Source organism: Orycteropus afer, unplaced genomic scaffold, assembly GCF_000298275.1.
Source record: "Orycteropus afer afer isolate SDZICR_OR568_19922 unplaced genomic scaffold, OryAfe1.0 scaffold00751, whole genome shotgun sequence".
NCBI classification, from domain to species: domain Eukaryota; kingdom Metazoa; phylum Chordata; class Mammalia; order Tubulidentata; family Orycteropodidae; genus Orycteropus; species Orycteropus afer.
The window spans coordinates 570,194-584,642 of record NW_006922338.1 but is presented as its reverse complement, the minus strand read 5'-3'; the positions used below and the strand labels follow the sequence as shown (position 1 = coordinate 584,642).

Here is a 14,449-nt window from a genome sequence, read left to right as displayed (position 1 = left end):
ACCACACAAACCTCTGACCACCCAGCCACCAGGTCCACTCCCTGAGGACACACTCCCCATGTGTCCCATGACATGTGGCAGCACGCCTTGGGACTCCAACACCACCAGGTGAATGCTGGCCACATGTGTCCATACACAGGCACTCGCCCAACCCGTGTGCCTGACATGCCCAACAGGGACACCCCGTGGCACACAGCCATGGGGATATAGGCTGAGAGCTACATGTCCAGCCCACATATGCCAAAGCCAGCCAGACATGCACAGGGATGCAAGGGCCGGGCCCTGGGTGCAAGTATGGCTGGGTGGCTGCCAGCCATGAGCTCAGCCTCCAGGTCCCCCAGGGCCGGGCGCAGGTGCCCGCTGTGCCAGGGGCCCCTGGGGGCAGCACCACAGTGTCAAGTCTCCACCCATAGTGGCTCTGCCCGAGTGGGTGGCGGGGCACAGGGTAGTGTGTGCTGCCCGGGAGTGAGGGATGGAGGAGCACAGGGCCTCTGTGCCACCACCCGGCGTGGCCTCCGTGCCTCGGCGCCGAGCAGTGCAGGCTGACAATGGCCCGCTGGCTGGGCTCACCAATCTTCCTGCACCTGCAGACTGACCTGCCAGCCTCAGGTGAGAGGGCGGGGCGGGGGGGGCTGGGAGACTGGCTTTTCTGGGCCTCAGTTTTGTGCCCTGGCTGGGGGGCAGGGTTGCCCCACTCTCTTCTGGGCCATTCGTAGGGCCTGGGGGCCCAGGGCTGTTCTGGCTGGGCTCCCTGCCACCCCCTCACCTCCCTGGACTCACAGTTTTGCTATCTGTGTGGCTGCCCAGGGAGCTGAGGCAGGATTATCACCTGGGGCCAGGCCCTGTCCAGAGTTGGGCATCTGAGTGCGACCCCAGAGAGGACACGGGCCTGACTGGCCACACTGGACGAGGCAGGGGGAGAGAGGCAGCCGAGGACAGGGTGCGGAGACCCCCATCTCACTCTAAGGAGCCTGCGTGCAGTTCCAGGGACCGCCCCTCCTCCTCCCCCACTCCCTGTTTGTCTCCTTAATTGGAGACGCTACAGCTGCTGTCTGGGTCCCCTGAGCCCCGACCTGTGATAAGGAAGGCCCCCAGTTGGCCCAGCCCCTCCCTGCCGTTCCCTTTTGTTCCAAAACGACGTATTGTTTGTGGGTTTTTCCTCCCAAAGACAAAGAGAACTGGCTGGAGCCTGTGACCCTGGAAGGCGCTGCCTGTGGCACAGCCAAGGGGGTGGGAGGTGGGGCGGCAAGGTCACCTCCCTGTGGCCCCCTCCTCCTCGCCCAGGACCCATTGTCTGTGATCCCAGCACCTTCCCGCCCTGGGACAGCCTCGTCCAGGACAGCCATCGCCGGCCAAGCAGCCATGGGCCCCTGGGCGGGTGAGACATCCCCGTGCATGAGAGCCCCCACAGCTGGGCTCCCCAGAGAGTGGGGGGGCTCCCAGACGCCAGGGAACACAGCGCCACCACCGCACCACCCCAGACCCAGTAGCCTGGGGGGCAGTGGGCAGGGCTGCGTGGGGCGCCCACCACCGCAACCCACCTCCTCGGGGGCCCTTCTGCCACTGGAAAAATGATTCTACTAAAAAGGTCCTCAAGGGGCTGGCGGAATGTGGGGTCTTGCATCCTACCTCTGGGCTGGGTTTCCCAGGCAAGAACATGGGCCACACCCAAGTCCACTGCTGTGGAGTCAATTCCAACTCATAGCGACCCTAGAAGATAGAGTCGAACTGCCCCGTAGGGTGGGAGCTCTGTTAACCAGAAGGCTGGCTGTTCAAACCCACCAGCCACTCCTCAGAAGGAAGATTAGGCAATATACTTCCATACTGATATCACCTTGGAAACCCAAGGAGGGGTCGCTATGAGTGGGATCCAACTCCTTGGCAGTGAGTTTGGGTTTTCGGTTTGGTAGGGTTTCCAAGGCTGTCAACCTTCACAGAAACAGACGGCCTCATCTTTCTTCTGCTGAGTGGCTTGTGGGTTCGAACCACTGACCTTTTGGTTTATAGCACTTAACCACTGTGCCATCAGGGGCCCTTGAAACTGTGGGCCAGGCCCCCTAAATCCTACTGGGAGGCCCGAAGTTGTGGGAGACCTGGCTGGGAGGGGGTGACATAAATGTGCATACCACCAAGCACCCCTTGGTCGCAGGCCCCATCTCCCCAGGCGCCACAGAGGTCCCAGGCCGCCCACGTGCTCACAGCGGATTCCATTCCAGGTGCCCTGGCCAGCTCAGGTCTCGTCCTCCTGGTGTCCCTCACAGCCCACTGCTCACGCCTCCAGGCTGAGGGCTTCTTGCAGGGCGGGCTGGATGAAGATGGAGTCAGCCAATGGGCCAGGTGAGTGTGGGGTGGGAAGCCCCCGCAGGGCCTGCACCCACAAACCGTGCAGGGCTGGGATCCCACGGCCGGCGGGGCAGGGGTGTGGGGGCCTGTGCTCTGAGGGCTCAGCCTGCCTGTGGTCACTCACCCGACTATGACGTGAGATGACAGGGCCACCCCTCCCCGGCTGCCGCTCGGGCTTTGTCCAGCCACACAGGCTTGATCAGAATCCCCGTCCCCCTCAGACTCCCCGGCTCTGCCCCTGAGCCCCAGAGTTTCCCTCCTGTCTGAGGCTTGCCATCTTCCAGTCCACACAGGCCCCTGGCCATGCCCAAGCCGTCCAGTCCCCTGCATGGCTCCCCCCCTTCCCTGGGGGGAGAGCAGTCCGTTGGCCATTCAGATGGGGCCCAGAGTCCCGAGTCGGACCAGCCGGACACGGGCTGAGCTCACACAAGACTGGCACCACCTATTCATGGAAGTTTTTAGACTCCTATCACAGCAAAGGTGCCACCTAAGCCACGTTCCCTCCTCCAAATCCCTCTGCAGTTGGCCGGGGATGGTGGAACCCAGCCTGCGTGCAGCCATCGGCTGGGGACTGGGCTTCAAAAGGAAGTGAATGAATGAATGAGTGAGGTGGCTCAGAGCCCGGCCCCCATGGGTGCTCCAGGAGGGAAGAAGGGAATGAAGGAACAAATGCATGAATGAATGAATGAGTCAAGCAGGAAAGCAGGAACCCGCCCTGTGTTTTGGGGTGCTTCCCAGCCACCACTTCCAGCCCCTCAGTGCTGGGAGACACTCTGAGTGCCCTTGAACCCACAAGCTTGGCTGCCCCTCCACCCCTCATACCCGTCTCCTCTCTGTACAGGGCCAATGCCTCCCTTCTGCATGGCTTCTGGTGCCAGCCGGCCAGCCGGCTGAACCGCGACCAGCTGTCGGCTCTGGTCCGGAGGATGGAGGCCCAGCACGTTGTCCTGGAAGCCTGGCAGGTGAGTGCCCACCAGGGCCCTGGGCGAGCGGAGTACAGGGCACAACCAGTGGGCAGACCGTGCAGGAGAGGCTATGGGGAAGGGCCCAGGGGAGTGAGGGGTGGGCTGTACGGGCGAGAGGGTCTCCCTGGAAGAGGCTGGGCTACAGCACCACCAGGCCGGGCCAGGCCACAGGAGTCCTGCCAGCCTCGTAATGACCCAGAATGCACCTCTCAGGTCTGCCCCAGCACAGTGGGAGGTTCGGTCCTTCCAGGACGGTTTCCCTGCCTTTGGAGGTCTTTTCCAGTTTGGCCCACTTTGGACTGTTCTAAGATTTCTGAGCCACTTCACCCGCCATCACCTCGGCCTTGTGTTCTTGTTGGGGACAAGGGTTTGTCTGTCACGCCTTCCCTCTTCCATCTGGGCCACTGTGCCCCCTGACACGGCCTCTCTGGGTTCCCAGAGCGTGGACTTGGCCTCTGTCTCCACTGGGGCTGCAGGACCCTCTGCCGGCCGAGACCCCCAGGCCTCACAGCCTACCCAGCATCCTCCGCCTCAAGTTTGAGGGAAAAAAGCCATTGCTTTGCCATTATTTAGGATAATCAAGGAAAATGGGAAAGCGTAGGAAAAGTGAAAGTCAAACCGCCCTCTAGGGTTACTCCTCCAGGAAGAGGCTGAGGGTTAGGGCCGGTCCCCTGTTCCCTGCTCTGAACTTTCCTGGGTGTAATCTCGTGGAGTCCGCGCCCCAGCTGTGCCCACCACCCCTCTCCAGGACTGCCACTCACATAGCGTCCCAAGGACCAAACCCTAACGCATCTCCCCTCCCTGCTGGGCTCTGCCCTCGGAAGCACCCTTCCCTGGAGTAGCCCAAACCCTAACCCGTGGGTTTTCCGTTTTAGCACTTTACTTGAGGACACAGGGGGGCTGGATGGGAATGGGTGGTTCATGAAGCTTTTTGTGACTGAAATTCATCCGCGATCATGGCAGAGGGCTTGGGAGACGCTGAAGAGTGTATGCAAAACATCAAACCCCCTAAAGCTGCCGCCCAGGGAGTGGGCCAGTCTGACAGCCCCCCCTCACACACACACACGTCGCTCCCATGTACCCCTTAACATAGTTGACGTTTAAAAACAACAAACCAGTTGTCATGGAGTCAGACCCACTCGTGGCGCCCGCACACAGGTCAGAGGAGGACTGAGGGTCCAAGCAGGGTTTTCAGTGGCTCGTTTGCCAACAGGTGTCCAGGCCTTCCTTCCAAGGCCTTCTGGGTGGCCTCAAGCCACCAACCTTTCGGTCAATAGCCGAGCGTGTTGACCATCTGGCTCACCCAGGGACTCCTTGAATCTATGGACCCCAAAACCCCAAACCACTTGCTCTCAGGTTGACCCCGACTCCTGGCGACATGGTGGTTCATTTTTCGGAGATAGATCATGAGACCTTATGTCTGAGGTCCCACTGAGTGGACTCAGACCTCCAACTCCTCAGTTAGCAGCCGATCCCCTTAAATGTTCGCACCACCCGGGGACGTGATAGCTGGGCTAACAGACGGGTGTGTATTCCACTCTGCTCCCCAACAGCTGTGTGGCAGTAAACCAAACCAAACCAAACTCACTGCCATTGAGTTGGATCTGACTCATAGCAACCCCTCCTTGGGTTGCTGAGGAGGTATCGCTATGGAAGTAGATTGCCCAACCTTCCTTCCAAGGAGTGGCTGGTGGGTTTGAACCATCAGCCTTCTGGTTAGCAGTCAAGTGCCTTAGGCACTACACCACCAGGGCTCCCTGTGTGACAGGAGATGTTCTTAGATGGCTTATTGCTTAAGGCTGTCACCATGGGAGCATCTGGCTTGTGTTGGACATTGAAGTGGCTTTCAATTCTTCTCTGTAAAAATATCACGGGAAGAAAAAAGAAAAATAAACATGCCATCAAGTCGATTCTGACTCTTAGTGACCCTATAGGACAGAGTAGAACTGGCCCATAGGGTTTCCAAGGCTGTCATCTTTACAGAGATGTACTGCCTCATCTCTCTCCCAAGGAGTGGCTGGTGGGTTTGAACTGCCAACCTTTTGGTTAGCAGCCCAGGGCTTAACCATTGCACCACTAAACCAAATATATAAATAAACCAACCACCATCGAGTTGAGTCTGACTCATGGCAACTCTGTAGGTCAGAGCAGAACTACCCCATAGGCTTTCCAAGGCTGTCGATCTTTATGGAAGCAAACTGCCAAGTCTGCCTCCCACAGAGCGGCTGGTGAGTTTGAACCTCTGACGTTTAGGTTAGCAGCAGAGCACTTAACAACTGCATCACCAGGCTCCTTAAATTGCACAGGAATGGGGGTGTTTTTACAAAGCGGTTGATGGGTTCCTTAGAATGCTTTGACGGGGAAGCGGGATCCGGGTTTGTTTCACAAAGTATCCCAACTCAGACGCACCACGTTGTGCCCTGGCGCATTGTGAACCGTGGTGAGGGAGATGGGACCAGCCCCTCCCCCAGACTCAGTGTTACCCCTTAAATCTCTTTCCTGGATCGAGCAGGAAAATGGCATTTTCCACACGGACACTGTAAAACCACAGGTGCCTACTGTTAACTTGCCTTCTAGAAGGTTCTACCAATTCTCGATTGTCCACTAAAGCACGGGGCAGCTGATTTCACAGCTCTGCCAAGGTCAGGCATCTTCATTTAAAAACTAAAACAAAGAAAAAAACCTTGAAAATGCTCTGGAAGTTTCCACGCCAACTGTGTCCAGGAAAGCTCTGAGGAAGGAGGACCACGCCCCAGGAGAACACGAGCCTTCACCGTCCATCCATGTTCATCGTGCCATGTGGGCTCTAGGGGCGTCTTGCTTTCATGATGCACTTAGGAGCGTAATGTTTAATGTTGGGGCATCTTCTCACATAGAAGGTGTCAGCCTCCAGACGGCTCTGTGTTTCTGGTGTGTTGTAAACCGCTTAGAGGTGAGTTCTTCTTTTGCTATGATGAAACACACACAGCATAAAGATTATCATCTTCAGCACCATAAGGTGCACAGTTCAGTGGCATTAATTACTCACCAGCTATGAACCCATCACCACTAGCTAGTTCCAGAACACTTGCGTCACGCAAACAGAAACCCTGAACCCAGCAAGCATCACTCCCCGTCCCCACCTCGGCCTCAGTCAGTCCTGCCTGCTTCTGTCTCTATGGGTTTCCCTGTTCTAGACATTTCATGAGAGTGGAATCGCCCAGTAACTGTGTTTGTGTGGCTTCTTTCACTTAGCATGTGTTCGAGGTGTGTCCACACTGCAACATGTAGGAGGTCTCATTCCTTTGCTGGGTGAGGAATAGCCCATTACTGTTGGACAATGAACGAGGAAGACCAAAGAAGAATTGATGCTTTTGAATTGTGGTGTTGGCGCAGAATGCTGAAAACACTGTGGGCTGTCAGAAGGACAATCAATCCATCCTGGAAGAAGCGCAGCCGGAATGCTCCTTGGAGGCGAGAACGGCCAGACTTCGTCTCACCTACTTTGGTCATGTTGTCAGAAGGGACCAGACCCTGAAGAGAGATATCATACTTGGTAAAGTAGAAAATCGGCGAAAAAGGGGAGGCCCCTCAACACGATGGATTGACAGCATGGCTGTACTGATGGGCGCGGGCACAGCAGGAACCGTGAGGCTGGCACAGGCCCGGGCAGTGTTTCGTTCCGTTGGACACAGGGTCGCTCTGGGTCGGAGCGGACTTCACAGAACCCAGCAACAACAGTTTCCCACTCCTACCACTTATCTATCAGTTGGTCAGTTTGTCGAATTATGGTGTTGGTGACAAGTATTGAATACACCACGGGCGGCCAGAAGAACGAACAAATCTGTCTGGAAGGAAGTACGGCCAGAATGCTCCTTGGAAGCGAGGACAGCCAGACTGCATCTCACATGCTTTGGACACGTGGTGGGGGGACCAGTCCCTGGAGAAGGACGTCATGCTGGGTACAGGAGACGGTCCGTGAAAAAGGGGCAGACCCTCACTGTGATGGATGGACACAGTGGCTGTGACGATGGGAAGGACTGTGAGGCTGGCACGGTTTGCTCTGTAGAGAGGGTTGGACCATCAGCAGTATCTCGCTGTGTGCATGGACCACACTGTGCATCCGTCCTCTGCTGATGGACACCTGGGCTGTGTCCACCTTCTGGCTGCAGGCGACACTGGTTGCACGTACTTGTGTGAGTCCCTGCTTTCAAGCCTTTGGGGGAGTGAACTTGCTAGGCCGCGTGGTATTTCTAAGGAACCCTTAGAAGATCAGCAGTTGGAACCCACCAGCTCCTCCACAGGAGAAAGATGAGGCAGTCTGCTTCTGTGAAGACTGACAGCCTGGGAGACCCTGTGGTGCAGTTCCACTCTGTCCTCTAGGGGCGCTGTGGGTCAGAATGGACTCCAGGCAGTGGGTGTGGTTTGGGCTTTGCTGCTGTGAAGATACAGCCTTGGAAACCCTGTGGGCAGTTCCACTCTGTCCTCTAGGGGCGCTGTGGGTCAGAATGGACTCCACGGCAGTGGGTGTGGTTTGGGCTTTGCTTCTGTGAAGACTGACAGCCTTGGAGACCCTGGGGCAGTTCCACTCTGTCCTGTAGGGGCGCTGTGGGTTGGAATGGACTCCACGGCAGTGGGTGTGGTTTGGTGTTTTGGTTCTCTGCACCATGGAGTCTCACTCCGTTGGGGACTTCCTCTGCTGTGCATGGGTTAGGATGTGAACGTGCCAGGAGAACCCAGCCTGGGTGGGCCTTTCCCGAGGGGGAGGTCTGGGCAGGGTTTTGTGGAAATGTCCAGCCGGGTTTTGCCCCAGGGCCCTTCCCATAGAGTCTCCTTGGGCTGCAGTGATACGTGGTCAGGTTGAGAGTCCCTGAGAAATTCCCTGAAAACCTTTCGAGTGGCCCCAGAGCAGTCCAGAGAACCCACGCAGGGCGTAGCTATGAACAGATGACGGGTCCTTCAAGGGTGCTGCCTGCCCCCGCCCCATAGTGGCTGGTGGACAGGAAGCTGGGGGCCTGGGGTACTAAGCAGGGGCTGAGGGTGCCACCCACGGCTCCTGGGAAGACCCTGAGGGTCTGCCTGGCTGTCAGGGGCCTCACAGGCTCCCTCACTCGCCTGGCACAGGATCACCCCTAAAGTCCCTTTGCAAATGGGAAGCTGCGGCCATAGTCCCAGGCAGGGCGAGGGGGGGCTGCAGAGAGGCCTGCTGTGACGTGAGGGGGGGCAGGAGGAGAGGGACATGGAGGAGCTCTGCAGGGGGTGGGCTGGGGACTGCCCAGGAGGTGGGCAGGAGGAGCAGTGACCCCCGACCCTGCCCAGCTCAGCTGCCTGGCCAACCTCGTGGGGCATCATGGTCTCCAGGATGATTTTGAGCAACACCCGCCAGACCTGCTGCTCTTCTACAAGTGAGTGACCGTGACCGGAATCCCCCTGAGGCCCCTTGCCGCCCCAAAGCCCCCGAACCCCCCCACTGCCCCAAATCTCTGAGCTCCCCTGCTGCCCAGAATCCCCTTGACCTGACCTGAATCCCTGAGACCCCCCACGGCCCCAAATCCCCCTGAGCCTCTCTGCCCCGAAACCCCCTGAGATCCCCCCCTGCCCTGAATCTCCCCGAGCTCCGTCTACTGCCCCGAATCCCCCTGAGCTGGCCCAAATCCCTGAGCCCCCCACTACTCTGAGTCTCCCTGCCCCCTCCGCTGTCCCACACACCTCTGAGCCCCCCACTGCTGCCCCAAACACCCCTGAGTCCCCCTGGAACTGGGAGCAAGCCTTCCTCAAGTGACACCCCCACTCCTGGGTGTCCCCCCTGGAGGGAGGCCAGCTCCACCCACCCTGGACAGACCCCTTGTCACAGCCTAACCCAGGTGACAGGGAACTGCCAGGCCTTCACACGCCGCGCGGGTCAAGGGGACACAGAGCTGCTGGTCAACCTTCCTGATCAGAGGGTCGCCCTACAGCACAAGGCCCTGGACTGCCTGGTAGGGGCCCCGGTGAGGAGAAGGGTGGGGCCTGTGGGCTGCCGCCCCGGTGCTGACCTGCTGTTTGCAGGGAGGGTCCCTCCCGAGGCTCAACACCTCAGACCTGGTTCTGCTTGGAGGCCTGGTGTGTGACATGGACGTGGCCAGCATCGTGGCTGCCAACCCCCGGGTCCTGCAGAACCTGCAGCGCTGCTCCCGGCTGACTGCCGCCCAGCAGGATGCCCTCAACACACTGCTGGCCAGCGGAAGGACTGTGCTCGGGTGAGGGGACACTCGGGGACTCCATTCAGGAGGGTGGGGCTGCCGGAGGCCCCTCACCTGCTCTAGGGCACCGCAGGTCCACACTCGCCCAGGAGGTGAGATGGGGAGGCAGTCTGGGTTTGGGCTAACAAGGCCACAGATGTTCACAGCCCTGCTGATCTCTGATCTCCAACCCTAGCCCTAATCCTCCTTCTAACCCTGCAGTCCATGAGGCACAGGGTTTGGGGGATGGAGCAGCAGCTGCTTGAACCCCCAGCCCCTGGGCCTCAATCAGGGTGTCCCGAGCAGGGCCAGCCTGCTAATGACCACTCCCATGGGCTCTAGCTGGAGGGGGGGAGCTAGGCCATCTGTGTGGCTCAGGGAGGAGCAGACAACTATGGGCCTGGAGCCTGGGTCGGGGCCTTCACAGCCTCTCCTCCCATGTGCCAGGCCCCCGAGCTCCTGGACCCTGGAGGGGCTGCAGGCTCTGGGACCCCTGGCCACACACATCAGCCCCCGGCTATGGATGCAGGTGCCTGAGGTAGGACATGTGCCCCAGGCGGGGGCAGGGCACTGAGGGACGTCCAGCAGCCCTCTCTCAGTCTGGGGTCTCCAGGCCATGACCCTAGGGCCTGAGTGGTAGCCCAGATGCTCCCTGAGGTCTTGAGGGTTCTCTCTAGGGGGATGGGGGTCAGTGGCTATGGAAGTAGAGCTACCATGCCCGTACCCCCTCCCAGGCCACAGGCCTAGATTTCTTCCGCAGCATGGTGGCTGCGTACCGGGATGGCCAGCTTGGGCCTCGTGATACCAGGCGGTTTGTCATCAGCTTCCTCGAGGCCAAGGCCCAAGTGGCGTCACCAAGGTCCAGACGGGGCACAGGTCAGTGGCCACGGAGGTTCATGATGCTACCTGTCTTGTGCTTGGGGCACCTCCCCGTGGGGGCATTCGAGACACCTGCTCCCACATCTGGAGCCTGGACCCCGAGGATGAAGCCAGCACTGGAGCCTGGGGTGGGGGCTGAACTTCAGGGGCTGGGCTTGCAGGCAGGGCAGGGTCAGCAGTTGAGGCCAGGTTCTTGGTTAGAGGTCAAGGCAGAAGGTGGGGGTCAAAGATGAGCCTTGAAGTCTGGTCATCACCCACCTTGCCACCCCAGGGAGAGCCTGCATCCGCGGTGACATCACGGCAGCCGCCCTGCAGGATGACCTCTTCCTGGTGCACTACGACTGCCCACAGATTGAGTCCTGCCTGGGCAGCCGTGTGCTCCGGGCCAACCTGAATCCGCTGCTCCAGCACCCACTGCCAGCCGAGTGCCAGCGCATTGTCAAGGCTAAGCTCGGCCAGGTGGGTGGGGTCGGGGTGGGGCCAGCACATCATCAGGGCAGAGCTCAGCCAGGTAGGCAGGGCCAGTGGCCAGTGTGTGGACAGGGCTGGGCTGGGTCCAGTGCGTGGGGCCAATGGCCAGTCTGCGGCCAGGGCTGGGCTGGGTCAGGTGGGTGGGGCCAGTGGCCAGTGTGGGCCAGGGCTGGGCTGGGTCAGGTGGGCAGGGCCAGCAGGTGGTCAGGGCTGATCAGGGTCAGGTGGGCAGGGCCGGTGGTCAGTCTGCAGCCAGGGCTGGGCTGGGTCAGGTGGGTGGGGTCAGTGGTCAGAGTGCGGCCAGGGCTGGGCTGGGTCAGGTGGGTGGGGTCAGTGGTCAGCGTGCGGCCAGAACTGGGCTGGGTCAGGTGGGTGGGGCCAGTGGTCAGTGTGCGGCCAGGGCTGGGCTGGGTCAGGTGGGTGGGGTCAGTGGTCAGCGTGCGGCCAGGACTGGGCTGGGTCAGGTGGGTGGGGCCAGTGGTCAGTGTGCGGCCAGGGCTGGGCTGGGTCAGGTGGGTGGGGCCAGTGGTCAGTGTGCGGCCAGGGCTGGGGTGGGTCAGGTGGGTGGGGTCAGTGGTCAGTGTGCGGCCAGGGCTGGGCTGAGTCAGGTGGGTGGGGTCAGTGGTCAGCGTGTGGCCAGGGCTGGGCTGGGTCAGGTGGGTGGGGCCAATGGCCAGTGTGCGGCCAGGGCTGGGCTGGGTCAGGTGGGCAGGTCTGGCAGGTGGTCAGGGCTGGGCTGGGTCAGGTGGGCGGGACCAGTGGTCAGTGCGCGGCCAGGGCTGGGCTGGGTCAGGTGGGCGGGGTCAGTGGTCAGTGTGCGGCCAGGGCTGGGCTGAGTCAGGTGGGTGGGGCCAGTGGTCAGTGTGCGGCCAGGGCTGGGCTGGGTCAGGTGGGTGAGGCCAGTTCTGCAGGGTGTGGTGGGTGGGGCTGCAGGGTGAGGCAACCTGACCTGTCCCCCACCTGCCCACCCTCAGGTCTACCCACACGGCATCCCTGAGGACCAGCTGCGGGTCATCACCTCACTGGTCTACCTGTACTCGGGGGCTGAGATCAGCCGGTGGAACATCACGTCCCGAGACACCGTCCTGGCCCTGCTGGCAGCAGACGTGGCCCTGGACAACCAGACTGAGGTGGGGCAGCGGGGTGGGCTTCCCTGAGGCCCGGGCCCCGGGCTGGCCCACTGAGCCCACTCTCCCTACAGGCCATCCTACAGGAGTTCCTGGACCGCAATGGCTCACTGACCGGCCCGCTGCTCGTAGCCATCGGGGGCGCCCGTCTCTGTTGGATGAGTCCTCAGCAGATCCAGACCATCCAGCCCTCCGAGTTCCGGTGAGACCCCACCCTGCTCTTGAGCCATTCCCCATGGCCCACTCGCTGGTCATCTCCCAGGACGCCCAGAGCAGCTCAAAGCTACAAGGACCAAGCTGGAGCAGCTCCACCGCCAGGCCACGGAGGACCACAGACGGGGAGCTGAGGGTCCGGAGGGAAGGCCCAGCTGTCCAAGGTCCTAGTCTCCTGGGGTGGCTGTAACAGACGACCACAAGCTGAGAGGCTTAAAACCAGAGAGATGCATTCTCTCCATTCTGGAGGGAGAAGTCTGAACTCAGCGTGTGGCTGGGGCCGCACCCCCACCCCACCCGACCAAGGCTCTAGGGGAGGGTCTCCTCCAGCCTCTTCCGGGATGGGAGGCGTCTCTCCCATCTCTGCCTCCCACGCCACGTGGCTTCTCCCGTCTCCGTGTCTCTGTGCATCCTCACGACGTCACTGCCGTTGGGTGCAGGCCCACCCCGCCCCACTGCAGCCTCGTGCTGACCAACCCCATGGGCAAAGACACTGTCTCCAAACAGGGTCACACGCTGAGGTTGCCCTGGATGTGAACTGGGGGGGAGCTGAGGCTGGGGCAAGGGTCAGGCCAGGCGCCCGGAAGGCTGCTCGCTGTCTCCCGCAGGCTGGCAGGGGCCCTGGACATCTCCACCTGCCCGCAGAGCCGGAAGAACGTCCTCTATGCCAAGGCCCGCGAGGCCTTCGGCGGCTCCACCACGACTGCCGCCTACTACCGCTTCATGCGCCCCTATCTCGGTGAGCCCCTGCCTGCGGCGCCCCGCCCCACAGCCCGGCCCCGCCTCGACCGACGCCCCGCCCCTCGGCTGACGCCCCGCCTCCCGACCGATATCCCGCCTCCCTCGCCAACGCCTCGCCCCCAGGTGGCGCCCCGGTGGAGGAACTGCAGCACCTGGCCCAGGCCAACGTCTCCATGGACATTGACACCTTCACCAACCTCAACCCCCGGGTGCTGCAGGTGGGTCCCAGGGCTGTGGGGGGGTCCCTGGAGCTCCGCGGCACAGCCTCCTCCAGCCGCCTTGAGGTCAGGGCTGTGGGGACAGCGTGTGGCCGTGTTCGTTCTGCTCTCCAGCCCCGCCATTCCTGCTGGTGCCCTGGGTTAAGCATTGCCCTGCCCAACTTCCCGGAAGCCCCATCCCCCTCACATCCCCCCCCCCCCCGCGCCCGCCCCCTGCAGTGCCTCATCCGGGAACCCTCCATGTCCCCACACCCCCCTCACCTGCTCCCCCTGCAAATCCTCACCCCAGAACCCCACATCCCCCCCACATCCCCCCACAGCCCGCCTGTCTCCCACAGAGCCTCACCCCACAACCCTCCAGCCCCTCCACATCCCCCCACGGCCCGCCTGTCTCCCACAGAGCCTCAGTGTGGACAATGTGACAACGCTGTTGGGTCAGAATGTGGGGGACCTCCAGAAGGCTCGCAGCCACCCCACCATCAGCTCCTGGCTCCGTAGTCTGAACAGCTCGGCCCTGGGCGAGCTGGGCCTGGACGCCAATGTCGCCAGCACCATCGGCCCGGCCTCCATGACCCACAGGACCTCAAACACCAAGCCCCGGCCACCCCTCCTGGCCCTCCCCTCAGGCCTGCCCGCGAACGGCGCTGAGGCCCACACCTCAGGTGCGCCCCGCCCACCCCACTGCCCGCTGGCATCCCCACTGCGGCCCCAGCCCCTGGCCTCCTGCCCACGGCACGCTCGGTCCACTGGCTCCCCCATAGCCCGTTGGCCTCCTCAGGTGGCCCCACTTCACACTGGTTCCACCTGCACTGTCCACTGGCTCTGAGGGGTCTAACCACACCGTCCCACACTGTGGGGACGGCAGAAAGGCCAGGGCGCAGGGACACTTTGAGGTCCTGCCAGGGGGTGCTGGGAGGGTCCTCAGGGAGGGATGAGACCAACCCCAGGGAAGGCTGCCTGGGGTGTTCCAGCCGGGACTGATGGACGCCCCTGTGTCCGCTGCAGGCAGCCCTCGGACACCCCTGGGGTCCCTGCCGCTCATCCTGGTCCTGCCCTCCAGCCTCCTGTGGTTGCTGCACCGGGCACCCCTGAGCACCCCCAGGCCTGCTTACAGCCTGCCAGGAACTCGCTCCATGGCCTCTTCAGGCAGCCCTGCTCCAGGGCGGCCAGGCCCGCGGGCAGAGCACACAGGGCGGGGCAGGCTCGCAGGCGCAGCTGGGCCAGGGGGCCTGGGGGCCCTGCAGGCCCCACTCATCCCTGGCCTCCAGGACCTGGAGCTGGAGTGAGGCACG

General features: G+C 61.6%; 1 protein-coding gene across 1 annotated transcript; it reads left to right on the top strand.

Annotated features, from left to right (window-relative positions):
* The first annotated feature begins 548 nt into the window (after window positions 1–548).
* On the top strand, window positions 549–14,443 carry LOC103211533 (mesothelin-like protein). The gene is made up of 16 exons (XM_007957490.1): window positions 549–609; window positions 1,307–1,378; window positions 2,217–2,337; window positions 3,185–3,305; window positions 8,607–8,692; window positions 9,142–9,265; window positions 9,336–9,526; window positions 9,956–10,046; window positions 10,243–10,384; window positions 10,659–10,846; window positions 11,833–11,988; window positions 12,060–12,187; window positions 12,807–12,937; window positions 13,063–13,157; window positions 13,558–13,819; window positions 14,163–14,443. The coding sequence occupies exons 1-16, from the start codon at window positions 549–551 to the stop codon at window positions 14,441–14,443; spliced, it is 2,250 nt and encodes a 749-aa protein (XP_007955681.1).
* Window positions 14,444–14,449: the final 6 nt, after the last annotated feature.

Excerpts from the sequence above, each read along its gene's own strand:
- LOC103211533 (XM_007957490.1), top strand. The coding sequence starts at position 549 with ATGGCCCGCTGGCTGGGCTCACCAATCTTCCTGCACCTGCAGACTGAC. Across the intron at positions 3,306-8,606 it reads TTGTCCTGGAAGCCTGGCAG|CTCAGCTGCCTGGCCAACCT; the intron begins GTGAGTGCCCAC and ends GACCCTGCCCAG. Across the intron at positions 10,047-10,242 it reads TATGGATGCAGGTGCCTGAG|GCCACAGGCCTAGATTTCTT; the intron begins GTAGGACATGTG and ends ACCCCCTCCCAG.